General features: G+C 43.3%; 1 protein-coding gene across 5 annotated transcripts in view; it reads right to left on the bottom strand.

Annotated features, from left to right (window-relative positions):
- The window catches only part of Ascc1 (activating signal cointegrator 1 complex subunit 1), an 87993-nt gene that overhangs the window by 22612 nt on the left and 38318 nt on the right, over positions 1–27063 (bottom strand). For all 5 annotated transcript variants that reach the window (XM_057751802.1, XM_057751804.1, XM_057751805.1 and 2 more), the window contains 3 exons: positions 21152–21271; positions 11187–11311; positions 9392–9477 (listed from right to left, as the gene is read on the bottom strand). In XM_057751802.1, the coding sequence (XP_057607785.1) occupies positions 9392–9477; positions 11187–11311; positions 21152–21271 (331 nt within the window). The remainder of the gene's footprint in view (positions 1–9391; positions 9478–11186; positions 11312–21151; positions 21272–27063) is intronic.

Genomic DNA, 27063 nt, shown 5'->3' with positions numbered 1-27063 from the left:
CCCAAGTGCAGCTGGCAGCTGCTCATCCTCCTCAATTGCAATGGATTTAGTGATTAGTCAAGGATTAGTCAAGCTTCCAGAAAAGTTTGAGGTTTGAGGGGGTAAAAATTAAAAAGCCAAGTAACAAAAAAGCAGTTTTCAGGGGCAGTAATACTAGAGCTGAGAATTCAATTGTACAAAACTATATAATAAATACAATTCTCTTCTTCAAGTAAGAGAATATACTTTCTAGTGCTTTTTCTTTACAATCAACGTTTTATGTATTTATGTCTATTTATGTGACACAGAGTCTCACAAGCTGGCCTCACACTTGCTCATCCCGTCTCTACCTCACAAGTGCTAAAATTACTGGCATGCCCCACCACACCTGCTCATAGGGTACTGGGGAGCAAATCTAGCAAAGTCAGGCAAGCATTCTACCAACTGAGTTATAGCTCTAGCCCTCAGTAAACATTTCTCCCCCAGACAGGGTTTCTCCATGTGTCCCTGGCTGTCCTGGAACTCACTCTGTAGACCAGGCTGACCTCAAACTCACAGAAATCCACCTGTCTCTGCCTCCCAAATGCTGGGATTAAAGGTGTATGTCATAGCACAGCAACTTTTTTTTTTTTTTTTTTTTGGTTTTTCGAGACAGGGTTTCTCTGTGGTTTTGGAGCCTGTCCTGGAACTAGCTCTTGTAGACCAGGCTGGTCTCGAACTCACAGAGATCCGCCTGCCTCTGCCTCCCGAGTGCTGGGATTAAAGGCGTGCGCCACCACCGCCCAGCCCACAGCAACCTTTTTAAAAAAAAAAAACTTTGAAACTTCTGGGTTTTGGTCCACCATCAAAGAGTTAAGCAGTCAACCTTCCATACTAAAGACAAGTAAGAGCTAGCAAGACAGCTCAGCAGATAATAAAAGTTCTTGCCTTGCGAGCCTAAAAACCCAAGTTCAACAGCTGGCTCCTAGTCAGTGAAGGAAATTCTGGAAAGATGTCCACGGACTGCCACATGCACACCATGGCTAATGTTATCTATACTCATTCTCTCTCTGTCTGTCTCTTTGTGTCTGTCTGTCTGTCTGTCTCTGTCTCTGTGTCTCTCTCTGTCTCTCTCTCTCTCTCTCTCTCTCTCACACACACACACACACACACACACACACACATACCCAAATAAGTAAAATTAATTAAAAACAAGTAGAACTCTCAAGAGACCCAAAAGTCAGTAACTCTCCTTAGACCTACTATGGATGTGCGATTGCAAAGAATTACAACTTAGTCATAGTATCAAGGAGGGAAAACTCATGAAAATGAGCTGTAACCAACAGCCTGTGTGGAGTCTAAGAGCTAAAGAACAGGGGCAAACAATGCTACGTGTGGAGGCTGGGACACGATCAAGAGTTCAAGGTCAGCTTGAGCTACTTAGGGAACTACTATCTCATAAAACACTAAAGCCCAGAACAAATGGACTTTACAGCTACCATACTTAATAGTGAGAAACGTGACGCTCTCCTGCTAAGTCAGGAACAAGGCAAAGATGTCCCTGTCACCCCTGCTTCTCAGACCCATAAGTCCCAGCTAAGAAATAAGAGAGAAAAAGACCTAGGCTCTAGGTAAAAAAATCCAAAAGCTGGACATGGTAGTGCATGCCTCAATCCCAGCATTCAGGAGGCAGGTGAGCCCAACCTGGTCTACATAGCAAGCACAGTGGTGCCGCACACCTTTAACCTCAGGACTCGGGAGACAGAGGCAGGCAGATTTCTGAGTTCAAGGTCAGCCTGGTCTATACAATGAGATGTAGGACAGCTACATAGATCAGGTCTCAAAAAGAAAAAAAAAAACAAAACCTCTCTTAGACGTAGTAATAATCTATCAAACTTATAAGACAGAAGAGTAATAAACAAAACTCAGTTTTATCAATGAACAATCAGAATTTGACATTAGAAATAGAGGCTGGAAGCTGGGTGGCAGTGGTGGAAGTCTTTAATCCCAGCAGACGGGAGGCAGAGGCAAGGGGAGCTCTGTGATTTCCAGGCCAGCCCGGTCTGCAGAGCTAGTTTCAGGCTAGTCAGGGCTACACAGAGAAACCCTGCCTTGAAAAAAACAAAAAGGGAAGAAGTGGGGAAATGTGGCTGGAGAGATGGCTCATCAGTTAAGAGCTTGGCTATTCTTCCAGAAGACCTGGTTTCAATTCCCAGCACCTACATGGCACCTCGCAACCACCCATAATTCCAGTTCTGTGGGATCCAACACCCTCTTCTGGTTTCCCAGGGCACCAGCAATGCATGTAGTATACACAGACATACATGCTGAAAAAATATTCACAAAAATAAAATAAGTCTTTTTAAAGTTAAAAAAAAATTGAAAGTATAGCACCATCTATACTCACACCCTAAAAGGAAAGATATAAAGCTAACAATGAAGTAATATCTTCCTGAGGAGAACCACAAAATTCTATTTAAAAAAAAAAAATAAAACAACTAAAGAATTCATGAAAACATCCAACTTAATCTACCAATTTAAAACAACCTCAATCAAACCCCCAGGATGGTGTGGGAGGTCATTCTATATATGTGTTGCTTTCATTGGTTAATAAATAAAGAACACTGCCTTGGCCTGTGATGGGGGAGGTGGGAGGTGGCAGGAATGGGAGACTATGCTGAATGCTGGGAAAATGAAGGCACAGTAAGGGAGATTCCATGGAGCCGCCAGAGGAGAAAGACCCAAGCCGCCAGCCAGAACCTTGCTGGTAAGCCACAAGCCTTGTGGGAAAATATAAAATAATGGAAATGGGTAAACCAAATATATAAGAGCTAGCTAGCAATATGCTTAAGCTATTTGGCCAAGCAGTGATTTAATTAACACAGTTTCTGTATGATTATTCAGGCGTTTGGGTGGCAGGGAAATGAACAAGTAGGCTTCTACTACACCAGGAATAAAATGATCCTATGGCTATCAACAGATTTTAAAGTTTGTTTAGAAAGAAAAAAAAAAAAACAAAATAGCCAAATCAATAACAAAATCACTCAAAGGACTGATACTATCTAACCTTAAAACCTATTATAAAGGTAGAACAATAAGAATAATAAGACAGTGGGGTCTTGGGTGAAAAAAAAAAAGCAGTAAATGGACCAGAACATCCAGCATAGCTTGGTCCTGGAAACCTGCCTGGGGCAATGAAGAAACAGAGGAAGGACAACACACAGAGGCACCTACAGGAAAGCTGGGATGAGTGGGCTGTGGTTTATTACCTTCAGTGAGAAGAAAGGCTAGTCTCTACAGGGGAGTCTCTACAGGGGAGCAGGCTATGTTGTGGTCATCTGGGAAGCGGAAACAGTGGATACTAATTTTTAATATACTGCCAACATCCATACACAGGAGGAAAGGTTTGCTGATTCCCAAGGGTCTGAGGCACTGGTCCTTGTTAATAACATACATTCACACTGGGTGGTGGTGGCGCACGCCTTTAATCCCAGCACTCGGGAGGCAGAGACAGGCAGATCTCTGTGAGCTCGAGACCAGCCTGGTTTACAGAGTGAGTTCCAAGACAGACTCCAAAGCTACACAGAGAAGCCCTGTCTCGAAAACAAACAAACAAACAAAATACACATTCACTCAGGCTTCAGCTCCACACATGGAACAAAACAGAGGACTCAGAAATAAACCCACATAAATACAATCAACTCATCTTTAATAAGGGAGCAACAGTGAAACCCTGTCTTGAAAACAAAAAACAAACAGATAGATAGATAGATAGATAGATAGATAGATAGATAGATAGATAGATAGATAGATAGATAAGGGAACAACAGCCACAATATGGAGCAAAACTCAATTTGAGCAACCAGACATCCATCAGCAAGACATTCCATCACAAATATGAGTCAAAAGAGCTGAACAGAAACCACGAAAGAGGATATGCATGGTCAGGAAGTACCTGAAAAGATTTAACACTGTGTGGTGCAGCGAACTGAAAATTAAGATAATTGGGTACTGCTATGTTCCCGTCAGAAGGGCCAAACCCAGGCAGACAAGAGGGCTTAGTGGGTAAAGGCACGAGCTGGGGAAGCCTGAGGTACACCTGAGTCCCACAGCAGACGAGAACTGACCCCTGGATGTCGCCAATGACCTCCATCTGTACACTGTGATATATGCTTTCTCTCTCTCTCCTCTCTCAATAAAATTTAAAAAGAAAAATATAAATAAAAAAGAGGAATGGGCTAAGTTCCAAACACTGAAAAGATCAAATGTAACAAGGACACAGAATCACAGGAACTCTCAGTCACTGCTGTGGGAATGCTCAATGGTATAGCCACCATGAAAGACAAATAGGTATTAAAAAAATTAAGTATACTCTTTCCACATGATCCAGCCACTGTGCTCTTTGCTATTTATCCAAACAAGATAAGAACTTAAATTCCCACCTAAACTAGCACATAGACACTCATAGCTTTATTCATAACTGCCAAAACTTGGAAGCAATCAAGAAGTCCTTCAGCAAGGTGACTGAGAAAGATGGGCAGCCAGACAACAGAGTACCATTTAGAACTAAGAAATGTGCTCTGAGCCACAATGAGGCATGAATGAAGAAGGGCTGAGAGACGGCTGAGTGGTTGAGAGCACTACCTGCTCTTTCAGAGGAGCCGAATTTGATTTCCAACACCCACACGAGAGCTCACAACTGTCTGTAACTCCAGTTTTAGGCAAGTCGATGTTCTTTTCTGACATCTGAGGGCACCAGGCATGCATATGAAACTCAGACATATATGCAGGGAAAATACTCAAACACAAAATTTTAAAAAATATGAAAAAGAAATGGCATGAAGGAAGCACATGAAAGCACCTTGCTGTGCGAAGCAAGCTAATCTGGGAAGGCTGTGATTTCTACTGCAGGACGGTCTAGAGATGGTCGGGGGGTTGGGGGGCCGAGGGATTAAAAAGGAAGGACAGTGCCAGTGAAGCATCTTTCCTGGGAATACTAGAAACTAAATTATGTCTATCCCCCTCGAGACACACTAACCAAAGAGCCAGTCAGGGAGTGTGGCATGGTGGCATGTTCTACTTCCTGACTTGGCCAGTAGCTATACTGTTTCTATGATTCTGTCAAATAGAACATATATACATTGCCCATGTACATTTTCAGGAAAAAAAATTAGAACAAACTGTCTTCATGAAAAGCTCTCTAAGTAAAGCTGACTGACTACCTCATTAAAACACTCAGTCTGCAGTCTGAACACACGGATGAGCAGTCAGTCTGTGCCCTGTCAGTCTCTGAGCTGAGGGTCTTACAGACTGATTCCACTGCGCCAGGATCCATCCCAAGTCCCTCAAGCAGAAGGCCATTTGCCTCACTGTCAGGGGCTGGCCACTGATGACCAATCACTTCCCAGTGGAGAGGGCGAGGGAGCAGCTTCTTCCCTTAGCGCCTGATCTGTCTTCAGATTGGCTGTGTTTCTCCGGCTACACAGCACTCACAGCCAATGGCTACACAAACGGCATCTTTCCTGCCACCTCTTAGAAATGGAAACTCTCAGGGAACATCAGACTACTAATTTGGCCTGGGCCATTTTCACTAATGCATCTCCTTTTGGAGCTGTCATCCTGCCATAAAAACACCATAATTGACTGTGTTTGCTCCTTTTCTGCTTTGAATAACACAGCAGAATAATCCTTTGTCAGTCCCTCCTTCAAAGTCTTTCTTAGGGAAATCTTATTTTAACCATGAAAAACCAGACACTAGTCTATTACAGCTGCTTCAACTCTTACAAGAGCTATACAAAAGAAAAAAGTGCCTTCTACCTCCAAAAGCCATTAGAGACTTTCTTCTTACTAATAAGGCACCCAGAACACATACTATTCCACAGAACCAAAAGGACCAATTTCCTCCTGGAGCGGAGCAGTAATCATCGGGCACTCATTAAATTACAGCAATGAGAGATGGCTTTTTCCTGATACGTTTCCTGATGAATAGCTGAGAAGCTTGGCTTTTCCCAAGGCTGCCTCCCACAGACACTTCGATCCTGTCTGCACAGGTAAGCCTGGGCTCCTCAGCAACCAACATGGCGAACCTTTCTGTTTACTCCAGTCAGTGCCTCTTTAACTTTGGAGCCTGTCCTGGAACTAGCTCTTGTAGACCAGGCTGGCCTCGAACTCAGAGATCCGACTGCCTCTGCCTCCCGAGTTCGGGGATTAAAGGCATTTTTTAAAAATATTAATCTTGAAATCCATGAGATAGCTCATTCCACAAAAGCACCTGCCACCAAGGCTGACTACCTGAGTCTGATCCCTGGGACCTACATGGTAGAAGGAAGGAATCAACTCACACAAGATGTCCTCTGGTCTCCACATGCTCGTGTGCATGTAATATAAAATCCAAAATAAGCCAATGTTTTTAATGCAGTACTTGGGAGGCAGAGGCAGGCTAATCTCCATTAGTTCAAGGCCAGCCTGGACTACACATTGAGGTCCAGGCGAGTCAAATCTACATAATGAGACCCCATCTCAAAAAACAAAAATTAAAAGAATAATTTCATCATTAAAATATAAAAACAATCAACTGATTTTCTAAATATTTTCTTTCATTTCAAGGGCTTCAGGGAACATGGGTTCTCATATTCTAGTTGGCACAGCAATTCCAAAAGGTAGCCTACCACAGTTACATAGGGTGTATTTATGCTGAGGTTGTGACAATTACACCCACAGTTGCCTTGGTTTTAAAAGATATTTAATTCCCTTGGTTGACCCACAGATCAAAGATTCTATTTTTCAGAACTGATGATTAAGGAGTAAAATAAGAGAAATTACAGATATTAGCGGATACTCTGCCCCCTGTTCAAAGGTACTTACTTTTCTTCAGCACATCAGCCTATGATGTCATGTTGGAACTGTCCACTAATCTCTGGCCCCTCAGAGGCAGGAGCTCCCGAGGGCAGAGACTGAATACTACCTGCTGTCTCACCTTCATAGTCAAGAAGTGTTTCTCTTAATGCTGGTATACTCAACACAGAAATTGTTATTCTTATTCTGGTGCTGGCACTTGAACACATACAGCATCAGGCTTACACTAAGCATGCATGCTACCACTGAGCTACACCCCGAGCCCCAAAAATCTGGCTCTTAGTTAGTTACAGTTTTAGATCAGCTGGTGAACCTGCTGCCCTGCCATCTGTGAGTTTTAATCAGGCATTACTATGGTTCTGAGCAGATATAACCTCGAATATCTCATGAAGTCCACCTAAATACAGATTTCCCTTGCACAAAACTGCAGAAAAATGATAAACGTGAGAGTTCTGGGTGTTTCTTTTGGCAAGTCTGACCACAGTGGCTCCTGTGTTAGAGATTCAAATGAGGCATGAATAAGGGCACTGTGGCCGAGTGGCACTAGAGGGTGCTACACTCGTATTAGTACAGGGGGCTCAGGTCAGGAACTCTCAAGAAAAACATCTCTCTCTTCCCAGGTTTACGGTACTGGAGACAGAACCTGGGGCCGTGAGTGTGCTAGAAAAGCGTTCTACCACGGGAATGCACCACCACCCCTCACTAGAAGCTTCTTATTCATGATGCAGCTTTGCAGGCAAGTGACAGGTTGATGAATTCAGCCATGATTAGCATTACCATTCTTCTACAGGACTCAAATGTTTCTCTTTCTCCATTTCTTTGGTTTGGGAATTTTCCATTCATTGCTCTTATTTGCTTCTTTGGTTTTTTGAGACAGGGTCTATGTAGCCCAGACCTCAGACTCACTATATGGGAATGGACATTCTGAGGCCCTGAGGTTTCTCCCTTCATCTCATAAACAGGGAAATTACAGGCTTAACCCACTTTGTGGACTTACTTTGCTTTTTTGTTGTTGTTAGCTTGATTTTTTTTTTTTTATTGTCATTGTTTTTTGAGACAGTTAGCCTTGGCTGTCCTGGAGCTAGCTCTGTAGACCAGGCTGGCCTTGAACTCATAGAGAACCTCCTACCTCTGCCTCCTGAGTACCAGGATTAAAGGCATGTACCACCACTTCCCACTGAATTTTTTTCTTTTAAAAGAAGAATGGAGAAAGCAATCTTTAGGAAAGGCTTAATGCCAACTTGGTATTCACGGAATTAAAAGGAAACCCAAACAGCCTATGATATAAGCCAATGAGAGGAGCTTTGTGGGAAGAACCCTTGGGCTGCTCAATCTGTCCAGGGGTGAGGTAAAGAAATCAGGGAAGGAGGGGAAGAACGAGCACACTGAAGATGAAGCGGCTCTGACCACTATTACACTCTATGGTGGCTAATCTCAACTACATCTGCAATCAACTAAAACCAAAGCAACCGGGGCACCGGTGAGGGGTTTTTCTTGACTGGCTCATCTGAGATGGGAATACCCACTGTAAATCCAGACCATTTAAAGTGATAAAAACCCACCCCAAATCTGGGCCACAGCTTCCTGAGTCAGGCTATATAAAGAAATGGAGAAGGAAGTGCTGTTCTTCGCCTGCTTGCCCCTCACTCTTGATGGCAAGTTCATCCCTTCTCTACTATCAGAACCTACCTCTCTGGGATTCCAGTGTAGACTGAAGACCAGCTGAGACGTCCAGCTTTATAGACTTTCCATCAAGAGACAGCAAGCTGGACTAGCTGGACCACAGCCTGTAAGCAATTCTAATAAATACCCCTTTTAATATACACATTCATTTTATCAATTCTGTTCCTTTAGAGAACCCTGACTAACACTCTAACTCTGGAAAACATTCTTGGCCATGAAAGTGTATGAACTAAACCATCCATAACAAAGGAATCATTGAAAGCTGTTTCTCTTGCCCAGAGGAACAATGGCATGCTAACCTAACAGTGGCGATACAGATAGCGTGCAGGAGACAGAGAGCTGCAGGACAGAACTCCTTGCATTTCTATTTCCTGGGTTAATGTGATTCAGAACAGCAGGGCTTAGCAGTTGGACACTGACTCTCTACTTTTAGGACACAGACGCTCCTGAGTAAAAATAGACAGACAGTAACCTTGGAGAGCAACTTTGTGACTGAAGAGAAAAAATGTACTAGATCAAAACAAAATTTTTCACGTAAAAAAAAAAAAATGCAAACTCAGACCTCTAGAGAATAAAGTAAAACTCACTGGCTTCAAATCCAGTATCAAAGTAGCTGGGAAATGTTACTTTCTTAAATCATGAATTTCAAGTACTCTAGAGGCACCAAGAGGAAGCGTGGATGGATGGATGGATGGATGGATGGATGGATGGATGGATGGATGGATGGATTATGTATGGATCTCCCCCTACATCTCTCTCTCTCTGACATTAAAACATTTAGTCATCTTTTCAGGAAAAGTAGGAAAGAACATCCCGGAGTTAAAGGTGCATCTTGCTTCCTCCCTCACTCAGGTGTGCACCAAAAGACTTCCATGGCACTCTGCACCATACTGACCTTTAAGATGTTTCGGCCATCAAATGATTCTCTTTCCTTGAAGATGTATTTGCCATCTGGTGTGTAGAGATTGTATCTGCCTTCAGCTGTAAATAATCCAAAGACAATGTGAGAGGAACATGAGAAGTGTGTTTGTGCCCACCCCCTTGAGTATCCACAGGCCATAGGCCGACTAGGAAACTTCCACCTCTTGCTAGACGGCAGCACGAGGTAGAGGAAAAGCAGCTAACAGTCAAGAAATGAGGCTTCCCGGGCTGCAGACACCAACTCCTTCCCTGTATTTTCATTCATTCGGCATTCTCCAAGCCCTACCTGTATGCACTGGGCAACTAATGAGCTCTTCCTGGATCTCAGTTCTCCACCAATAAAGTCAGAGGTTGAGACTAAGTTACCGCCAGACTTCTACAACTCCAAAATAAATGTCATGTGATTTTAATTATGTTAAAATACACAAAAGTTTACATATAAACTATTCAAAATTGCAGTTGTCCAGGATTTGGGTATACTTAAGGACCGTCTCCAAATGGGGTACCAATAAAGATATCCTTACATTCTACATGGGAAGGCAGCAAGCCCATGACCTTGGCCTAAACAAAACTGTACTCTAGCTGACTAAGTTAATTTAGGCTGCATATCCCAAAAGATGTCCTTAAAGGACAGCCAGAAGAATATCAAAGGAACAGAGACAGAAAAGAAAAAGTAACATGTCTTTTCATGTCCTTTTCAAGTAAAAAATTCAATACAGAGAAGAGCACGGGGAAGAGAAAATTCAAAGGTCCCTCAAGAATTATTTAACTTTCAGATGTTTTCTGGCTGATAACTAGCTCCTGCCTTCTCACAGACCTTTACAAGCATTTGGACTTCTACTGTCCAGTATGCTCTCTCGTTGTCCAGGTCTGCAGAGTCCCAGGTCAGAACTGAAGGATTTAACTATGTGTGTGGGAACTCCGGACCTAGCTGGAATGAGAAGTGTTCTAAACAAGACTATATAGCCTCAAGCAAACTCCACAGCTTAAAAGGCAAGTTCTGAAAGCCAGACTTGGTGGCGTACACCTAGAAAGACAACCCCTGGGATGTGGAAGCAGGAGGTGAAGAGTTTAAGACCACCCCCTCAGGACAGCAAGTTCAAGGCCAGCCTGGACCTATCTCAAAAATACAATCAAAGTAAACACAAACAGCTTCCCTGCTAAGAAAAAAGAACACAAGCAGTTTGGAAAGAAATACATCATTACTAAAAACAAAACAAAACAAAAATATAACTATTAAAAAGTAGAAATTGTGGGTAGGGAAACAGCTCAGTCAGTAAAGTGCTTGCCTTGCACCTGAGCTCAATCCCCAGCACCCATGGAAAAAAACAAAAACAAAAACGGCATAGTGGCACACTTACAACCTTAGCCAGAAGAAGGCAGAGACAGGAGGACCTTGAGCTCATGGGACAGCCAGACCACCTTACTTAGTGAATTTCAGGCACATGAGAGACCCTGTCTCAAGAAATAAGGTGAATGGAGCCGAGAGGCTGAGATTCTCCATTGTTTAAGTTAAATTTTCCTGGGCATCTGAAATCCTTCTTGGGGAGACATGCTAAGGATGCAGGACCTCATGCATACTAGGCACTGCACCCCAACCCTCATGACATATTTATGTTTGCAAAATCTGACAAACCAATGTGAGACAGAACTGAGTGCCATGCTAAGTATGCCCCTGCCACGTCCACTGGGATCATCAGAGCAAAAAGGCAGATCAGAGATTCAGAACAGCGGCTCATTTAAAGCTCTAGCTAATCTCAGGGACTTACCACTGGGGTCTTTCCTGAGGAGAGTGTTCATGACTGTGGCGTGCAGTTTCACACTGGTCCAATCCTTCACGATCAGTCCCAGTGCCTGGAAGCGCTCCAGCATGCGATCAACTAGTTCCTGCAGCCTGGAGAGGTCAAGACACCGAAATCTTAGCAAACTCAATCCAGCCACCAACTGAACACATATTCAGCTTGTCTGTTTGTGAGTCAGATCTCACTGTGTAGCCCTGGCTAGCCTAGAACTCACTATGTGGACCAGACTGGCCTCAGACTCAAGAGGTCAGTCTGCCTTTGCTGGGGTTTAAATATGTGACCACCACACCTGGCAGGATCATGAGTGTGAGGCAAACATGAGACACACTCGAGTTCCAAGGCAGCCCAGGTCACAAAACAAGACCCTGGGGAACAGCATATGGAGGAAAAGAGACATCTCTACAATGCAATATGGTTTTACGGTGATCGACTCTGCATGGAAACAGATTTCAGCATGTTCTTGAAGGATTAATAAAGATTCACAGACAAAACCAGGAAAAGAAGGGTACTCCAAGCAAAGAAAATGCAGGTCACAGCAGATGGCAGCCTGCTGGTTTCTGAACACACCTGGGAGAGAGTAAGGAGGGCTGGCTACGAAGCAGTAAGGTCAGACCACAGAGAGTCAAACTTTTAACAGGGAATGCTATGACCCGATTCCATTTCTGACCCCTGACTCTGGCAAAGAGAAAGTGTTTCCAAAGTGGAGATCAGAAGGGAAAAGGGCAGTGGCACAGGACAGACTAGGTGGCTTCTTCCCTGGAGAAAGACTAACAGACAATGCCTTGGCCATGGCACTGAGCATTCTGTATCTACTAAGCTACTTCATCCTCAGTACACATTATTACCCTAATTTACCAATGAAGGAGCTAAGCGAAAGGAAGTTATGGGACCTGGGCAAGTTATGCAGCTACTGAGTGGCAGATCCAAACTCTGTTGCTCTCACTATTGCTCAGGGGTAGAGTGGTGTGCTCAGTGTGCTAGGCCCAAGACTGAATCCCAGCGCTCACACAGTTTTCTATTAATTTAAATGTCTTTCCTTTTCATATCTTTGTGTGTGGTGGGGGTGGCGGAGAGGGGGAGAAAGGGAGAGAGCCTGAGTAAACAAGCCAAGTGTGCCCACGTGTGACAGTGCAGATGTGCATGGGGGGTCCGGAGGGCAGCTTGTGGGAGTCAGTTCTCTCCTATCACCACGTTGGTTCTGGGGATGACCCCAGGCTGTCAGACTTGGCCCCAAGCACCTTTACCCACTTAACCATCACACAAGCCCTTTTTTAGTTAGTTTGCAGAATAAAGGGTTTCCTTATGACATTTTCCTATGCACATATCCTCCTCTTTGTAATAGTCATCCTCCTTCCCTTACCTCTCTCTGATGTGGGAGTGTCATATCAATCTGTTGATTTCATTGGTTAATCAATAAAGAAACTGCTTGGCCTGATAGGTTAGAACACAGGTGGGTGGAGTAAACAGAACAGAATGCTGGGAGGAAGAGGAAGTGAGCTCAGATGCCATGCCTCTGCTCTCTGAGAGCAGATACCCAAGAAGGACGTAGGCTAGAATCTCCCTGGTAAGTCACCACCTCGTGGTGCTACACACATTAACAGAAATGGGCCAAGCACTGTTCATATGAATACAGTTTGTGTGTCGTTATTTTGGGGCATAAGCTAGCCAGGTGGCCGGGAGCTGGGAGGCGGGAAGCGGCCCGCACCTCCTACTACATCTCTCCCCCAATTCATTTTAACTAATAAAAATTTTAAAATGAGTTTTCAAAAATCAGGTCAGTCTGCCTTCAGAGACCACTCTCTTCAGGACCCCACTATGAATGAGGAAATGATGAAGGCCCACACTCTGGAGGCAACAAGCAGGAACTCTGAAGAGCTCAATGAGAAAGCGGTGCCCATTTTGAACACATGACAGAGGAAAGGAGAGGAGGAAAGTGAAGATGCTCCCCCAGACCTGGAGATGGTGGCCAGCCAGGTCACTAACCCAATAGGCAGCTATGAAGAATCCTCTGCTCACTATGGTCAGGGACAGACCTGACGCTGTGCCACTTAAATTGTGTGGCATGAAATATCAGGTCTGAAAGGCAGTTCAGGCATGTATGTTCAAGAAGAGACAGAAATACAAGTCTGAAGTTCAACCTAGGACTGTAGGACCGTTCATTCAGCGTCCTTTCGCCAGATATGGAGACAAATGCACTTGGAAGATAAAGGCAGGTGTCAAGGTCCTCCTGAGCTACATACAGCACCACTAGCCAGTATAGAGCCAGACACTAGCCAGCCTGGGTGACACAGACCCTAAAAGAGAGTCGTGAAAGCACAGAACAGGTGCGGCATGGAAGGAGGATTAAGAGCATGCCAAGAGAAAGCTATGGACAGCCTTCTGGGACACTTCCCTATGGAAATGGCGGAGAAGGAACTGGAAGACAGCTGGTAAGCATGAGAAAACAGGAAGAGGACCTCAGAGAGGCTGGAAGGTGTGCCCACACACACAATTAGCACAGGCAGCACAGGGGGCACCTGTAGCAAAGCAGTTTGGTGGCACACCAAAGACAGAAGAAATCTTCTGACAAAGAACAGAGGAAGAATCAGACAGGGAGAAAGCAAGGCACACCAGTCTCTTAAGACACTGGGAGGGAAGGAAGGAGAAGGGCTAGTCTTTGGCAGGCCGCAAGAAGCAGGGCAGGCTTCTAAGAAGCCAGGAACTGAGGAACTAAAAGCATGTCACCCAAAACAGATAAATGTGCATCTCGGGGTTCGGTTGCTACTACTGAGGTGGGAGTGGGGGAAGATGTGCCTCCATAATTGTTCTCTTAAACTCTTTCCTTTTTACAAAAATAACATGCGCATTAAGAAACTAGGAAAAGGCAGAAAAGAATAAAAAGAAAACAGTCTCACAAACACTCCCGTGTCTACCTGTGGATGGTGAGGTGACACCGTCAGACAAAGAAGAGAGACACCTGGCTACAGAGTAACCTGTGAGAACAGCAGCAGCACAAAGGGCCTTGGGTGGCTCACAGGGAGAAGAGGTCATAGAGTAAGAGCTCGGACTAAAGTAGGGGATGAGGACAAAAAGCTGAGAGTACTCAGTGCCTCTGGTTTTCAGCTGAATAAATAAATGATCTACATAAGTATCAAATGTTTAGGGAGCATATACTATAAGCCACAAATTATTCAAGAAAATGCTACATCTAGAAAACTGAGTGGCACATGCTCTCCAGCATCACCTGACCACTTCTTTGAGGAAAAGGATGGAGGACAAGAAACACAGACAGACATTTGACACAGACAAGGAATCAAGTTCATGTCCAGGAAAGGTACACAGGATGGCAGGACACAAGGTGGAAGTATTAACTTGGTGTCAGGATGGAAGAACCTGAATACCAGACTGAGAGTTATTAATTCAAAGATTCAAGACGATGGGCAATTTTACTGCAGAGAGCCCTATGGCACGTAGTATTTCTGAGCATCTGGGCACACTGACATGACAGTGGGGAATCTCAGGCCACCACATCAGAAGAGCTGCAGAAAAGGCTCAGTTGGCAGTACACTGGGTTCAATGCCAACAGCAACAAAACAAAACAAACAAACAAAACCACAACTAAACGTGGTAGTTTCTGCCTTTACTCCCAGCACTCAGGAAGTGGAGATAGGAGGTCAGAAGTTCAAGGCCAGCCCCGGGCTATATGAGAACCTGCCTGAAAAAAGAACTGCAGGATAGTGTGATGCAATTCTATTTGTTTAAAATAGTAGACACAGACAATGACTCTTGGCAATTTTTACTCTGGGAAGGAAAACAAGGGGTGGCAAGTTAATTTTAATTAGCCGGGCGATGGTGGCGCACGCCTTTAATCCCAGCACTCGGGAGGCAGAGGCAGGCGGATCTCTGTGAGTTCGAGACCAGCCTGGTCTACAGAGTTAGTTCCAGGACAGGCTCCAAAAAAGCCACAGAGAAACCCTGTCTCGAAAAACCAAAAAAAAAAAAAAAAAAAAAAAAAAGTTAATTTTAATTAATTCATCTGTTTAAAAAAAAAGAAAAGTTTGGCTGTGAAAGGAGAGGGCAACTTATATGCAGTGATAACGAGATGCGTAGTTTTAAATTTTAACCTCAGAACATATAAATACAACTTTCCCATTTGCCAATTCTCAACAACTAGACTATATCCACTTTTTTTTTGTTTTACTTTTATTTTTAAATTGCATTAATTTATTTAATTGTAAACATGAACATACAGAGGTGTGAGTTCAGAGATTAACTCGAGAAGCTGGCTCTCTTCTTTCCCCACATGGGTCTTAGGGATCAAACTCAGGTCCTTCGGTTGGTGGCAGGACCTAGAACCCACAGTGTAGCTAAGAATGACCTTGAACTCCACCTTGACCTCCCTCCTGAGTGAGGTTACTACAGAAATGCACCACGGTGCCCAGCAAATCCTTTCAAGCATGTCTTTGGACATTGTTTTTAAATCTGACAGGAATATTACAGATTTCCTAGTCTGAGTTCACCGTTGTATTCCTGATATAAACTAGCTTAGTCATCTCTCTACCCTCCACTCTAAGAGAAATGCCAAATCAAGCAGATTTTACTTTTTGCATCCAATTATTGATTCCCACTGCCACTGCTCTAATTTGGGCCATCTTGCTTCTCCCAGACTATTTTAATGGCTTCAAACACCCTGTTACTGCTCCTACTGTAATGGCCCTTAAGTATCCTGCTCCTATTACTAATTCCTATTATAATGACTCCTGCCCCTGGCTCTCCCTTTCAGTTATGCAGTAAATGACTGACTTGTTTTAAATTCATACAGAACCACATGGGACAATGTGGCATCTATAAAGAATACTGTCTGTACAAGACTGATGTGGGATGCCCTTCTGTATGCTGAGAATATGTCTTATTACCATTGGTTAATAAAGAAGCTGAATTGGCCAATAGTCAGACAGAATAGAGCCAGGTGGGAAATCCAAGCAGAAAGACAAGGAGAAGAAGGGCGGAGTCAGGGAAATGACAGCAGCCAACAGGGGAGCAAGATGTGAGATAACAAGCCACAGCCTCATGTAAAATATAGAATAATAGTAATGGATTAATTTAAGTTGTGAGAGCTATTTAATAATAAGCCTGAGCTAATAGGCCAAATAGTTTGCAATTAATATTAAACCTCAGAGTGGTTATTTTGGAACTGGAGGGTGGGAGAGAAAGCTCTAGTTACACAAGACGCACACAAGACCCAGTCAGTCCCATTCTAGCATAAAGGGTAAGGTTTCGGGAGTCCCAACCCTAACAGGAGCCTCGGACAGCTGATGGCCACTGGGGAAGGAAGAGTCAGAGTTCTTTGAGGGTATAGCTAACAATAGGTTGACCATGGTTCAGCGGATGGTCCTACACCCAGGAGTCTATGGGCAGCATAAACTGGACTATTGGGTTATTTTTAAGAAAAGGGGTGGTGGAGAGAAGGCTCAGTAGTTAAGAGCACTAGCTTCTTTTTTCAGAGGACCCAGGTTCAATTTCCAGCTCCTACATGGAGATGTACAACCATCTCTAACTCCAGTTCTATGGGCTCTGACTCTTTCTTCAGGTATCTGGGGGCACCAGGCACACATGTGGTACATAGACATACATGCAGGCAAAACACCCACATGTATTAGTTATTAAAAACAAATTAAGCATTTAAAAAGTGGACACGAAGTAGGGGGAGGGGAGTACCTGGAAGGAATAAAGGGGAGAGATGGGGAATGGATATGATCTAAATACACTGTACAAAATTCTCAAAGGACTAATAATAAAACTTTTAAGGCTTATTTATTTATTATCTATACAGTGTTCTTCCTGCATGTGTGCCTACAGGCCAGAAGAGAGCACCAGATCTTACTATAGATGGTTGTGAGCCACCATGTGGTTGCTGTGAATTGAACTCAGGACCTTTGGAAGAGCAGCCAGTGCTCTTAACCACTGAACCATCTCTCCAGCCCCATAATAAAAATGTTTTAAAATGTTATCTGTGGTGGTATGAATAGGAATGGCTCCCATAGACTCACAGATTTCAATGTTTGTCATTAGGGAAGGGCACTACTTGAGAGGGATTGGAAGGTATGGCCTTGATGGAGGAAGTCTGTCACTGGTGGGCTTGAGGTTTCAGAAGTCCAAGCCAGGCCCAGTGGCTCTATCTTCCTGCTGCCATCTGATCTCAGCTACCATGTTCACTGTGTGCTGCCATGCTCCCCACCATGAGGATAGTGGACTAAACCTCTGAAACTCTAAGCAAACTCCAATTAAATGCTTTCCTTTATGAGAGTTGCTGTGGTCATGGTGTCTCTTTACAGCGACAGAACATGGATTAAGACAACATCTATTATTGAATACACAAATATTTTACAGTTTACGGTTTCCTAGAAAAAGCTCTTGGACATGTTTTGTCACATATTCCTAATTATCTTATAATTTGTTGAATAATGAGTACACAGATTTTTAACTTTTAAATGATGTTTTCTGTTGGCTAACAACTGTAATTATTATATTGACTTTATACAAAAATAAAACAAACAAAATCTCACTATGTAGCCCTAACCAGTCCAAAGGACTCCTTAATATACTTAAGTTTCACTGAGAGACCCTGCCTCAAAAGTTAATTAATTAATTAATTAATTAATTAATTAATGAGGTAGAGAACAATAGAGAAAGAAACCCTCTGTGCATGTGCGGGGACACACACACACACCTTACTTCTGTATCAATTAGCACAGCCCTCCAAACTTCCTTTCACAAAGGAGACATTCCAGAAAGTTTATAAGTTGACTTAAACATGAGCTTTAGAATACATATGTCTCTTTAAAAGTGTACATTTGGGAAGGGGAAATTTATAAATCCTGAAATAACACACTCACTCTTATTGTGATGAGAAATAGACAATAAAAGGTCAATATCGAGCAGTAAAAGAGATGGGAATGACTCAAAAACGTTCTTGATTGATCATGTCAGTGCACTCAATGACAGTTCACCTTCAATTCATAAAGCCTTGACAAAGGAAGTGCACCAAACGTGTAAGAGCCGGCTTTGTGGGGAAGTTATGATGAACTGGCCTCTGAGACCTGAGCTCTCCATCAGTGAGCGGACAGATCGAATGTGAGAACTGCTTCAAAAGAAATCCAGTTCAGTGGGTCTTATTTCTTCCATTCTTAAACCTCTTCATCCTCTGCACGTGAAGACCTACAGCACTCAGGGTCTCAGTAGCAGGACAAAGGGCAAACACCAGGGAAAACACTCAAGGCCGTCAGTAACTCCATCATCCTTTCTTAGCTCTTCTCTGCTGCTCTCTGAGCCACCAAGAACACAGTAAACTAAACTGTCTCTGTCACGTGTGCCTTAAAACAGAGCTGAAGCACAGATGAGAAACTTTTCATTACTGTGTAGAATCACACATTATAATCTCAAGAAATTCTCCATCTGCCTCCTTGTTACCTGTGTGCCTACCAGTCAGCATAGATTTATCTCACAGCAGTGAGCTGCAAGTGTGCGTCTGCACACCAGCCTCTACTTTGTACAAATATTGCAAAGAGCACATGAAGAAAATATGAGCATATGTGTGTAGCGCTGGGGACCAAATCCAGGCCTCGAGCATGTTACATGTGAGCTGTGCCACAGTTCCGCCCTGGCCTGACACATTAATGCTAACCGAAACTTAAATATACTTTCTCCAGAAAGGACGGTCTTGAGTGACAAGTCTGAAGAGATAAGAATCTAGACTACAGATTCTCCAGGTGGGTGCATTCTGTGACGTCAGTCCTGAGACATCGGGAGGGGGTCATGACGTCAAAACTATTTTTTAAATTTAATTTTTATCAGTGTGGGAAGTTGTGTGTGGCACACATGTGGCGGTCACATGACAACTCTCTGAAGCCATCCTCCTTCCACCTTTACATGAACTCAGGTTGCGAGGCTTGAACATCAAGCACGTGGACCAAATGAGCCACTGGGCTGCCCTCAAGTCTTGAAGCACTAGCTGGAGCACGGCCATGGCAGAACATATGCCGAGCATGGCATACAGCATACTCTGCTGTTTTTACCAGAAGACATATGTAATAATGGTGCAAAAGCAGTGGTATAGCCCAGCACAGTCACATGACCCTAAAATCCTAGCACTTAGCAGGCTGAGGCAGGAAGATTGAAAGCTGAGGGCCAGCCTGGGCTAAGCAGTGAACTACTGTCTCAAACTAGTGAAGAAAGCAACAGCATGAGAACTGCTGCCCCCTCAGCAGGGGACGGTGGTGGCATCTGAGTGGAACCAGTAACAGTCTTCATTAAACATTTGCAGCTTGAAAACCGCAACTCAGCTGATCTTGATGAAGCAGAAAATGATAAAGCTTGTCTGCTCCTTGAGCACACAGCCTTTTAAAACACTTGTCGTGAAACTGACATTACATATGAAGCACTTGGCTTGCACACCTAAGCAGACAGCTGTCTGGAAGAACTGGGCACTACGCCAATTTCTGTTTATTGCAAGAACACTTAAGAGAACACTGACAGGCAAATTGTGGCTGATCAGACTTGGCCATGTGGTAGATATTTCCTTTTTATTTTATCTTTTCTGTTATTGCTTTTGTCTTCTGAGACAGGACCTCATTATGTATGCTTGCCTGTCCTGGAACTCACTATGTAGACGAGGCTGGCCCCAAAATCTCAAAGATCTGTCTGCCTCTGCCTCCTGAGTGTTAGGATTAAGAAGTGTGTCACCACAACTGACTTTGGAGGTATTAGTCTTTACAAAGAACTTACAGGAAAACAACTGTCAGCATTTTCTGCCAGAAACAAGATTTAAGTTTACAACGAAAGGTAGAAATTTTAAGAATGTATAGCAGCTATCATGGGCTTCACGACTTCACAGGGCTTAAATATTTTATAACATTGGCAGTGGCATTAGCACATATTTTAAAAACAGTAGCATAATAAAATGTAACAGCCTTTAGAAAACTTTTATAATTCAACAAACCACTACTCAAAAGGAGGTAGAATTTTTATTTGTTTTGCTAAGACAAGGTTTAATGTATCCCAGGCTAACCTAACATTCACAAAATAAAAATATTAAAAAGATGACTCTATGAGCAGAGAAGTCTGTTGCTGGCTGCCACGCCTGAACCCCTTGGGTTTGATCCCTGGGACCAAAGATCCTACAAACCCTATCACAAAAACGCTAACAACAGTACTTGGTATATGTTAACATCATTCAAATATCAGAGGCTGATTACTGTTTTAATTTTTATGATTAATACAGCTACAACCCTCTTAGAAATTCTCCACTTATAATCCAGGCTATTTCTTTTATCTTTCTTTTTTAAAAGTATTTTTTACATTTATTTATGGATGGGGGCATGTGTGTGGAGGTTAGAGAACAAATTTGCAGGAGTCAGTTCCAGGCTGGCCTTGAACTCAGAGATCGACTTGTCTCTGCCTCCCAAGTGCTGGAATTACAGGCCTGTGTCATCGTGACTGTCTTGTTCTTAACATTTTATGTAGTTTAAACTTAATAATTCCATGACAGTAAGATTTTTTTTATCCCCATTTTTGTCTTGGTATTCACCAAATCATCATCATATCACCTGTGAAACCCATCCTACAAGACCTTTCTTCCTTCCTCCTGTTACAATGAAAAACACACAATCCATTTCCACTTTAAAAATTGGCTGATATAATCGACATCCACTATTCAAAGAGTCTTTTAGGCGAACAATCTGACACTTCTTCCCACAACCAACTCTTCTCTGAATGTGTTAGCGTACTTGCTTTAATGAACAAAGAGCCAGGCATGTTGGTATACACATGTAATCCTAGTACTTGGAAGGCTGAGACAGAAAGGTTATGAGTTTGAGATGATACCCTGAAAGCCTAGAAGGTCCCCAAACTTTTAGAAACTTCTTAATTCAAATATGTACACATTAAAAACTTACCTGTTGGAGCCATCTTTCATGTGGACTTTGGCATAAAGAACATCCACCATACCAGGATCATCATTCATGTACTCAATCCCCTCCATCTCTACTTCTAAGGGTTTGCCACCAGTAATGTCGCTGCCAAAGAAGACAACATTAGATTTTCACAGCTGTGTAAGCAAAAGACTGCAGTGTTGTGAACAATGGTTAATATGCATAGTCAAACAGCACAAGAACAGACCTGTGGGGTTCTAGCTGTCCTTCTAAATTTCGAGTTACTAAATGTTCAATGCCCTCAACTGCAAAATACAGGAGAGTGTTTTCAGCACCACACCATGTTCCAGTTCTCACTGACAAGTTCTAAGACAGAGCTTAAGATGACATGATTCCAACAACATCCTACTGTGCTGGCCCTTCTCCATTATTTCTACAAGAGGCATGTGCTCACTAGATGTGCACACCAATAACACCCCTCAAGACCACCTGTCCACATGATGAAAAGCCTCCACACTCACCTGTGCTAGCAAGTCCCTTTCTAGGCAATGGCAGTACAGCCAACCATAGCTGCTGAACCAAGTCACTGTTTGGGGGTTTTGTTTGTTTTATTTTTAGGTGTTTGTTTGGTATGTGTGTTTAAAGCAATGTTTGAGAAATGTTTAAGAAAGAGTTTTAGTACAGAGTGAGGCACAGTCATTAAAGGAGAAAGGGAGAAAGAGGGCCAGGCAGGCCTAGAAAACAATTGCATATCATGTTTATATCAGGTTTTTTTGTTGTTGTTGTTGTTTGTTGTTTTGTTTTGTTTTTCGAGACAGGGTTTCTCTGTAGCTTTGGAACCTCTTCTGAACTAGCTCTTGTAGACCAGGCTGACCTCAAACTCACAGAAATCTGATGTGGGATTCCCCTCTGTATGCTGCGATTACCATTGATTAATAAAGAAACTGCTTTGGACCTATAGCAGGGCAGAACAGAGGTAGGTGGGGGAAACTAACTGAGTTCTGGGAGAAAGAAGGCAGAGTCAGAGAGATGCCTATAGCCCCACCGAAGACAGATGCTGGAATCTTTACCCGGTAAGCCACAGCCTCATGGCGATACACAGATTAATGGAGATGGGCTAGTTTAAGATGTAAGAGTTAGCCAGAAATAAACTTAAGCTATTGGACAAACAGTACTGCAAATAATATAGTTTCTGTGTGATTATTTTGGGGCTGAGCAGTCAGGAACAGACAAGAGTTCTCCTACAACAGAGATCCACCTGCCTCTGCCTCCCGAGTGCTGGGATTAAAGGTGTGCGTCACCACTGCCCGGCTTCAACCCCTTAATCTTAAAGGTGGATGGTGACTGAAGAACGATCTGTTCTCCACAGATTCTCTCCTGCTGAGCCGGGATGCAGACCCTGCCTCTCCAGGGACTTAGAATCTCAACTTGTTTGACCTAAGGGAGCATAAGAAGGTCCAGCTTTGGAAACTGAAAAGCTGTCATTTAATGGAAACCAGAATATTCCCACTATTGTGTTTTCATCCCAGATCCCTCTCACAGACATATACTTCACCTAGAAAGACCTTCCTGCCCATCGAAAACCAGGAAAGCTCCACTCACTATATAGTGTTCCCTAAGTATCATATTTATATCTCTAGCCTTAAATAAAACATGTGCACAAGGGATCTCTAGTCAACACCGAATAAATGCCCCACCCTCTGAAGAAAGCTGCTCTGGACAACACTGGGAGGAATGTAGTCATGGCCTCTTCTGGGCTCTATTGGGAGCCCTGAGACCTGCTCCTTAAGTTTGCTTTGCACCTTAGCTCTCCATGGGAAACTACTTGACTGTCAAGCTACTTCACAACTGCTTCCGTTTGCTGCTTACAAGCTCTACATGTTATGATCATCAAGCTGGATTTAGCTGGGATGACCTTCCTCCTTTAGGAGTTTATCCAAGTGTCCCCACCAAGGCCTTCAACACTCAGAAGATCCTTAGGTGGGAACTTTCCTACAGAATTACCTTCCGAGTGAGAGATGTTAGAGATCAGGAGAGTTACAACCACTGGGGTACTCTTTACACCTGCCAGACAGGCAGACAAGGTTTGTGGTACAGTCTCTGCAAAGACTGGGTGGCTGGAGGAGGCCAGCATGCGGTGCAGTCTCTGCAGAGACTAGGTGTCTAGACAGAGGAGGCCAGCATGGGGCACTGAGTACAGCTGAGGTGCCACCTTCACCCATGTGCCAGGCTGCAGGCTGTGGACAGGATGGGCTTGCAGCCATGCTCCAAGCACCATGAGATCATCCTAAATAGGAAGGTAGCTTGTACAGGCAAGAAAAGATGGTGAGCTGAGACCATACCCAACCACCCAACCAACATTTATGGCCCTGCTTAGAAGTCTCCCTGGGGGCAGTGCTTAGGATAAAGTAGAACATTTCAAAACATCCCAGCTCACAGAAAGCCTGAAACCTAATCGGATATAGTATGTCTCTATTCCAAGTACTGATCAGGAAATTCAGTACTGATTAGGAATATGAAGGTGACCATTCTATTCTGTCCAAGTACATGCAAGACAATTTGTTTCAACAATCAACTTTATACTAACTGCACCACACACACTATTTTTTTTAAGAGATACGGTTTCAATGGGCAGAGTAAGAACGCATTTTTAATCCCAGCACTTAAGAGGCAAAGGTAGGCAGATTTTTTTGAGCTGGAGGCTAGCCTGGTCTACGTAGCAAGTCCTAGGTCAGTCAGAGTTACATGGTGAGACCCTGCCTCAAAAACAAAAACATAAAGAGAAAGGGTATTATCAAGTTGCCCAGGCTGACCCAATTTCTGGACTAAAACAATCTTCTTGCTTTAATCTTCCAGCTGGAACCAGAAGTATATGATGTTCCTAGTTTCCCTTATGCTTTTAAAATTAACCCTGGTGAGTTGGTTTAGCAGGTGTACATGCAAGTCTAATGTCTTCAGTTTGATCCCTGAAACTCATGTAAAAAAAAAGCCAGATGCACTGGCCTACATCTGTAATCCCAGCATTCTTATGGCAAGATGGGAGAGGGAAGCAGGAGAGTCACCCAAAAGCTCCACTCACTGGCCCTGGCCTGAAGTACTGGCATAGCAGAAGCAACCTCAATCAGACTCCTGAAAGCTATCATCTGACCTCCACAACCATGCCATGGGGACACAAACCCCCATAGCGTCTGTCTCTCTCTCTGTCTGTCTGTCTGTCTGTCTGTCTCTCTCTCTTTCTCTCTCTCTCTCACACACACACACACACAGTCATAAACAATAAGAAAACTGAAAAAAATTTAAAACTAACCCTGCATAGCTAGATCAGCACTACCATGTTTTAACTATTTAATGCCTCAGTAAGAGCCACGTGGACCTTTTTACCCCGTGCAGAGTTTGTTAGATATGCTGCTCACCATCATTATATTAAGATTGACATGATTAAATTTGCATGGACTGGGAGCCCAAATTCTCTCCTAAAACCTATCACACTGTGTTTTGTTGTCTTGTGAGACAGGTCACAAGAGTATGTAGCTCTGGATGCAGTCCACACTGTCTTAGGAGTATGTAGCTCAGGCTGGCTTGAACCTGAGGCAAACTTACGTCTCCCAAGAACCGATATTACAGGTATGAGTCACTATGCAGACTGTGTTACTGGTTTTTATCAGATAATAACTAATTTTCTCCCTCTCACTGTCTTTTCCTTGGTGCTGAGGACTTGAAATCCTTGGAATGAGATGGGGTACCAAGAACAAGAGCTAGATCAATGCAACAGGCTCCCAAGCTTACTTATGAGCAGAAATGGAAGCACCTGCAAACTACCACAGATTTATCAAGAGAGAGATTAAAGAGCTTAAGAGAGAAATCCAATGGCTTGCCTGATAAATGTCTTTGTCTTGGTAACTTAAAGGTGACCTCAGGTGCAATAATTAGAAATTAGCATCTGTCCACAGCTCAATTCTCTTCCCCAGCCCTTGTCCCTCTTAGGATTACTTGTTGATGCCCTCATCTGTGAGGGACTCTCAGGCTTCAGGAGACAGACGCTGGCACTGACGAGGGGCCACTGCTTTGTTCTGTCCTACATCCCATAGAGAAAAGTCACAAGGGACACATTTAAGCATCAGAGTTTCCTCAGCATTGAATAATTCATTCAAAATCTACTGAGTTGAGTTGCATGAGCCTTAAGTTTAAGAATTTCAACAGATATCTGGGTTCAGGGTAGACAGCATGCTTTAGTCTCAAAGGACCTCCCGATCTCAACTCCCCACATCCTTCAAATACCCACACAGCACTACATTTTTATCAAATCCCAAAATAAGTCAAGTTTGTTTTAATATTCCAACTTGAAATGTCAGCACATTAAGCTATGGCACAGTCTATACGGGTCCTCTTAGTTCCAGTGTTTCCCTTTGCACATTTTATTTTGGGATCTTTACAGCAGAGCAGGCCCAGGTTAGAAATGCCATTACACACTGGCATACTTCCTAAGGGTACCACTGCTTTTTTTTTTTTTTTTTACCACTTTTTCTGAGTGCAAAAGGTAAACCTAAGTGAAAAGCAAAAGACAATTTCCTCACCAGAGTTTAATACGATTTTTTGAAGTGACATCTCATCATTAGGGGAAACACTGTAGACATCTGACCCTCATCTGACACCGCAGAAGTGAGCTTGCACTATAGATGTTTTAAACAAGCGCACACAGCACAGAGAGGCAGGAGAAGAGGGCTGGGAGTACAGCGGAGGGGAGCTTGCTTTATTTGACTTGCTGGTCTCCAATCTTCCCAGCTTTTTGAAAAGAGCATCTTCAAACATCTTTCTGCATGCACTGCAGATTTCCGGCAGGGCAACTTTGCCCTATTTCAAAAGCTTTGCTGAATTTGAAAAACTACAATTACCATTTCCATCCTGTCATGTCAGAGTCTTAGAACTATTAGGATTGTTCTTTATTCCCAGTGCACACTGATTCTGACAGGCTTCCAGGCTCCGATTTGAACTAAACACACAAAAGGGATGAACTCGGCTAGGTCTGCCCATAGCTTAGGATTAAACCTCAGCGATGAAAACCTGTGACCTGATTTTCTTAAGGCAAGAAGAACAAATACTTCGCTACATAATATTTTATCTAACTCTAATTTTTTTTTCTTCTTAGCAGGATTATCCCACTGGCAGCCAGGAAAATGTAGATACTTTGTTTAGTTTAGCAAAAAGAGAATTGAGAATATAATGAAGAGTAAGACCATTAAATATTTTTTTACAAAGAAAACTGCATCTATCTAATGATGAACACCAAACTATTTTGAGTTTAAAAAAAACAGAAAAGGCAAAGGCTGTCTGTGAGTTCAAGGCTAGCCTGTTCTACATAGTGAGTTCCAGGTTAGCCAGGGCTACATAGTGAGGCACTGTTTCAAAAAAATAAATAAATAAAGGAGAAGAAGGATAACTGGCCCCTGAACAAAGCAATGTAGAGACTTACATGTAACACAGAGAAAACCTTCAGATCTTTTTGCCCTGTTCTGCCCAGTGAATCAGGTGACCCATTTCCTTTTTTTGGGACAGGGTTTCTCTATGTAGTTCTGGCTGTCTGGAACTCACTCTTAGATGTTGGCCTCAAATTCAGAAATTTGCCTGCCTCTGCCTCCAGAGTTGTATGCCACCATGCCCAGCTTAGGTGACCCATTTCTACAGAGCCATGTCAGAGTAGCACGGCACCTGTAAATAATAAGGGGATTTTTAAATAAAGATTGTGTCTGTGTGTATGTGTATGTGTGTGTGTGTAGAGGTAGCCCTGAGTAAATGAAGTCCTGAGTAAGTGTGTGCTATTGACATGTCAGGGACCCAAGTGTTTCAATGTCATGGTGAAAAAGCCTTCTCTGGGTGAGGCTGAGAGGGATGCTAAGCCTTCTTTTAGTCTGAATGCTGACTGTGTGTAGAAAAGGTCT

Source organism: Chionomys nivalis, chromosome 19 (assembly GCF_950005125.1).
Source record: "Chionomys nivalis chromosome 19, mChiNiv1.1, whole genome shotgun sequence".
NCBI lineage: Eukaryota > Metazoa > Chordata > Mammalia > Rodentia > Cricetidae > Chionomys > Chionomys nivalis.
Note: the sequence above shows the minus strand (reverse complement) of the source record. Positions and strands in the feature narration are given on the sequence as shown.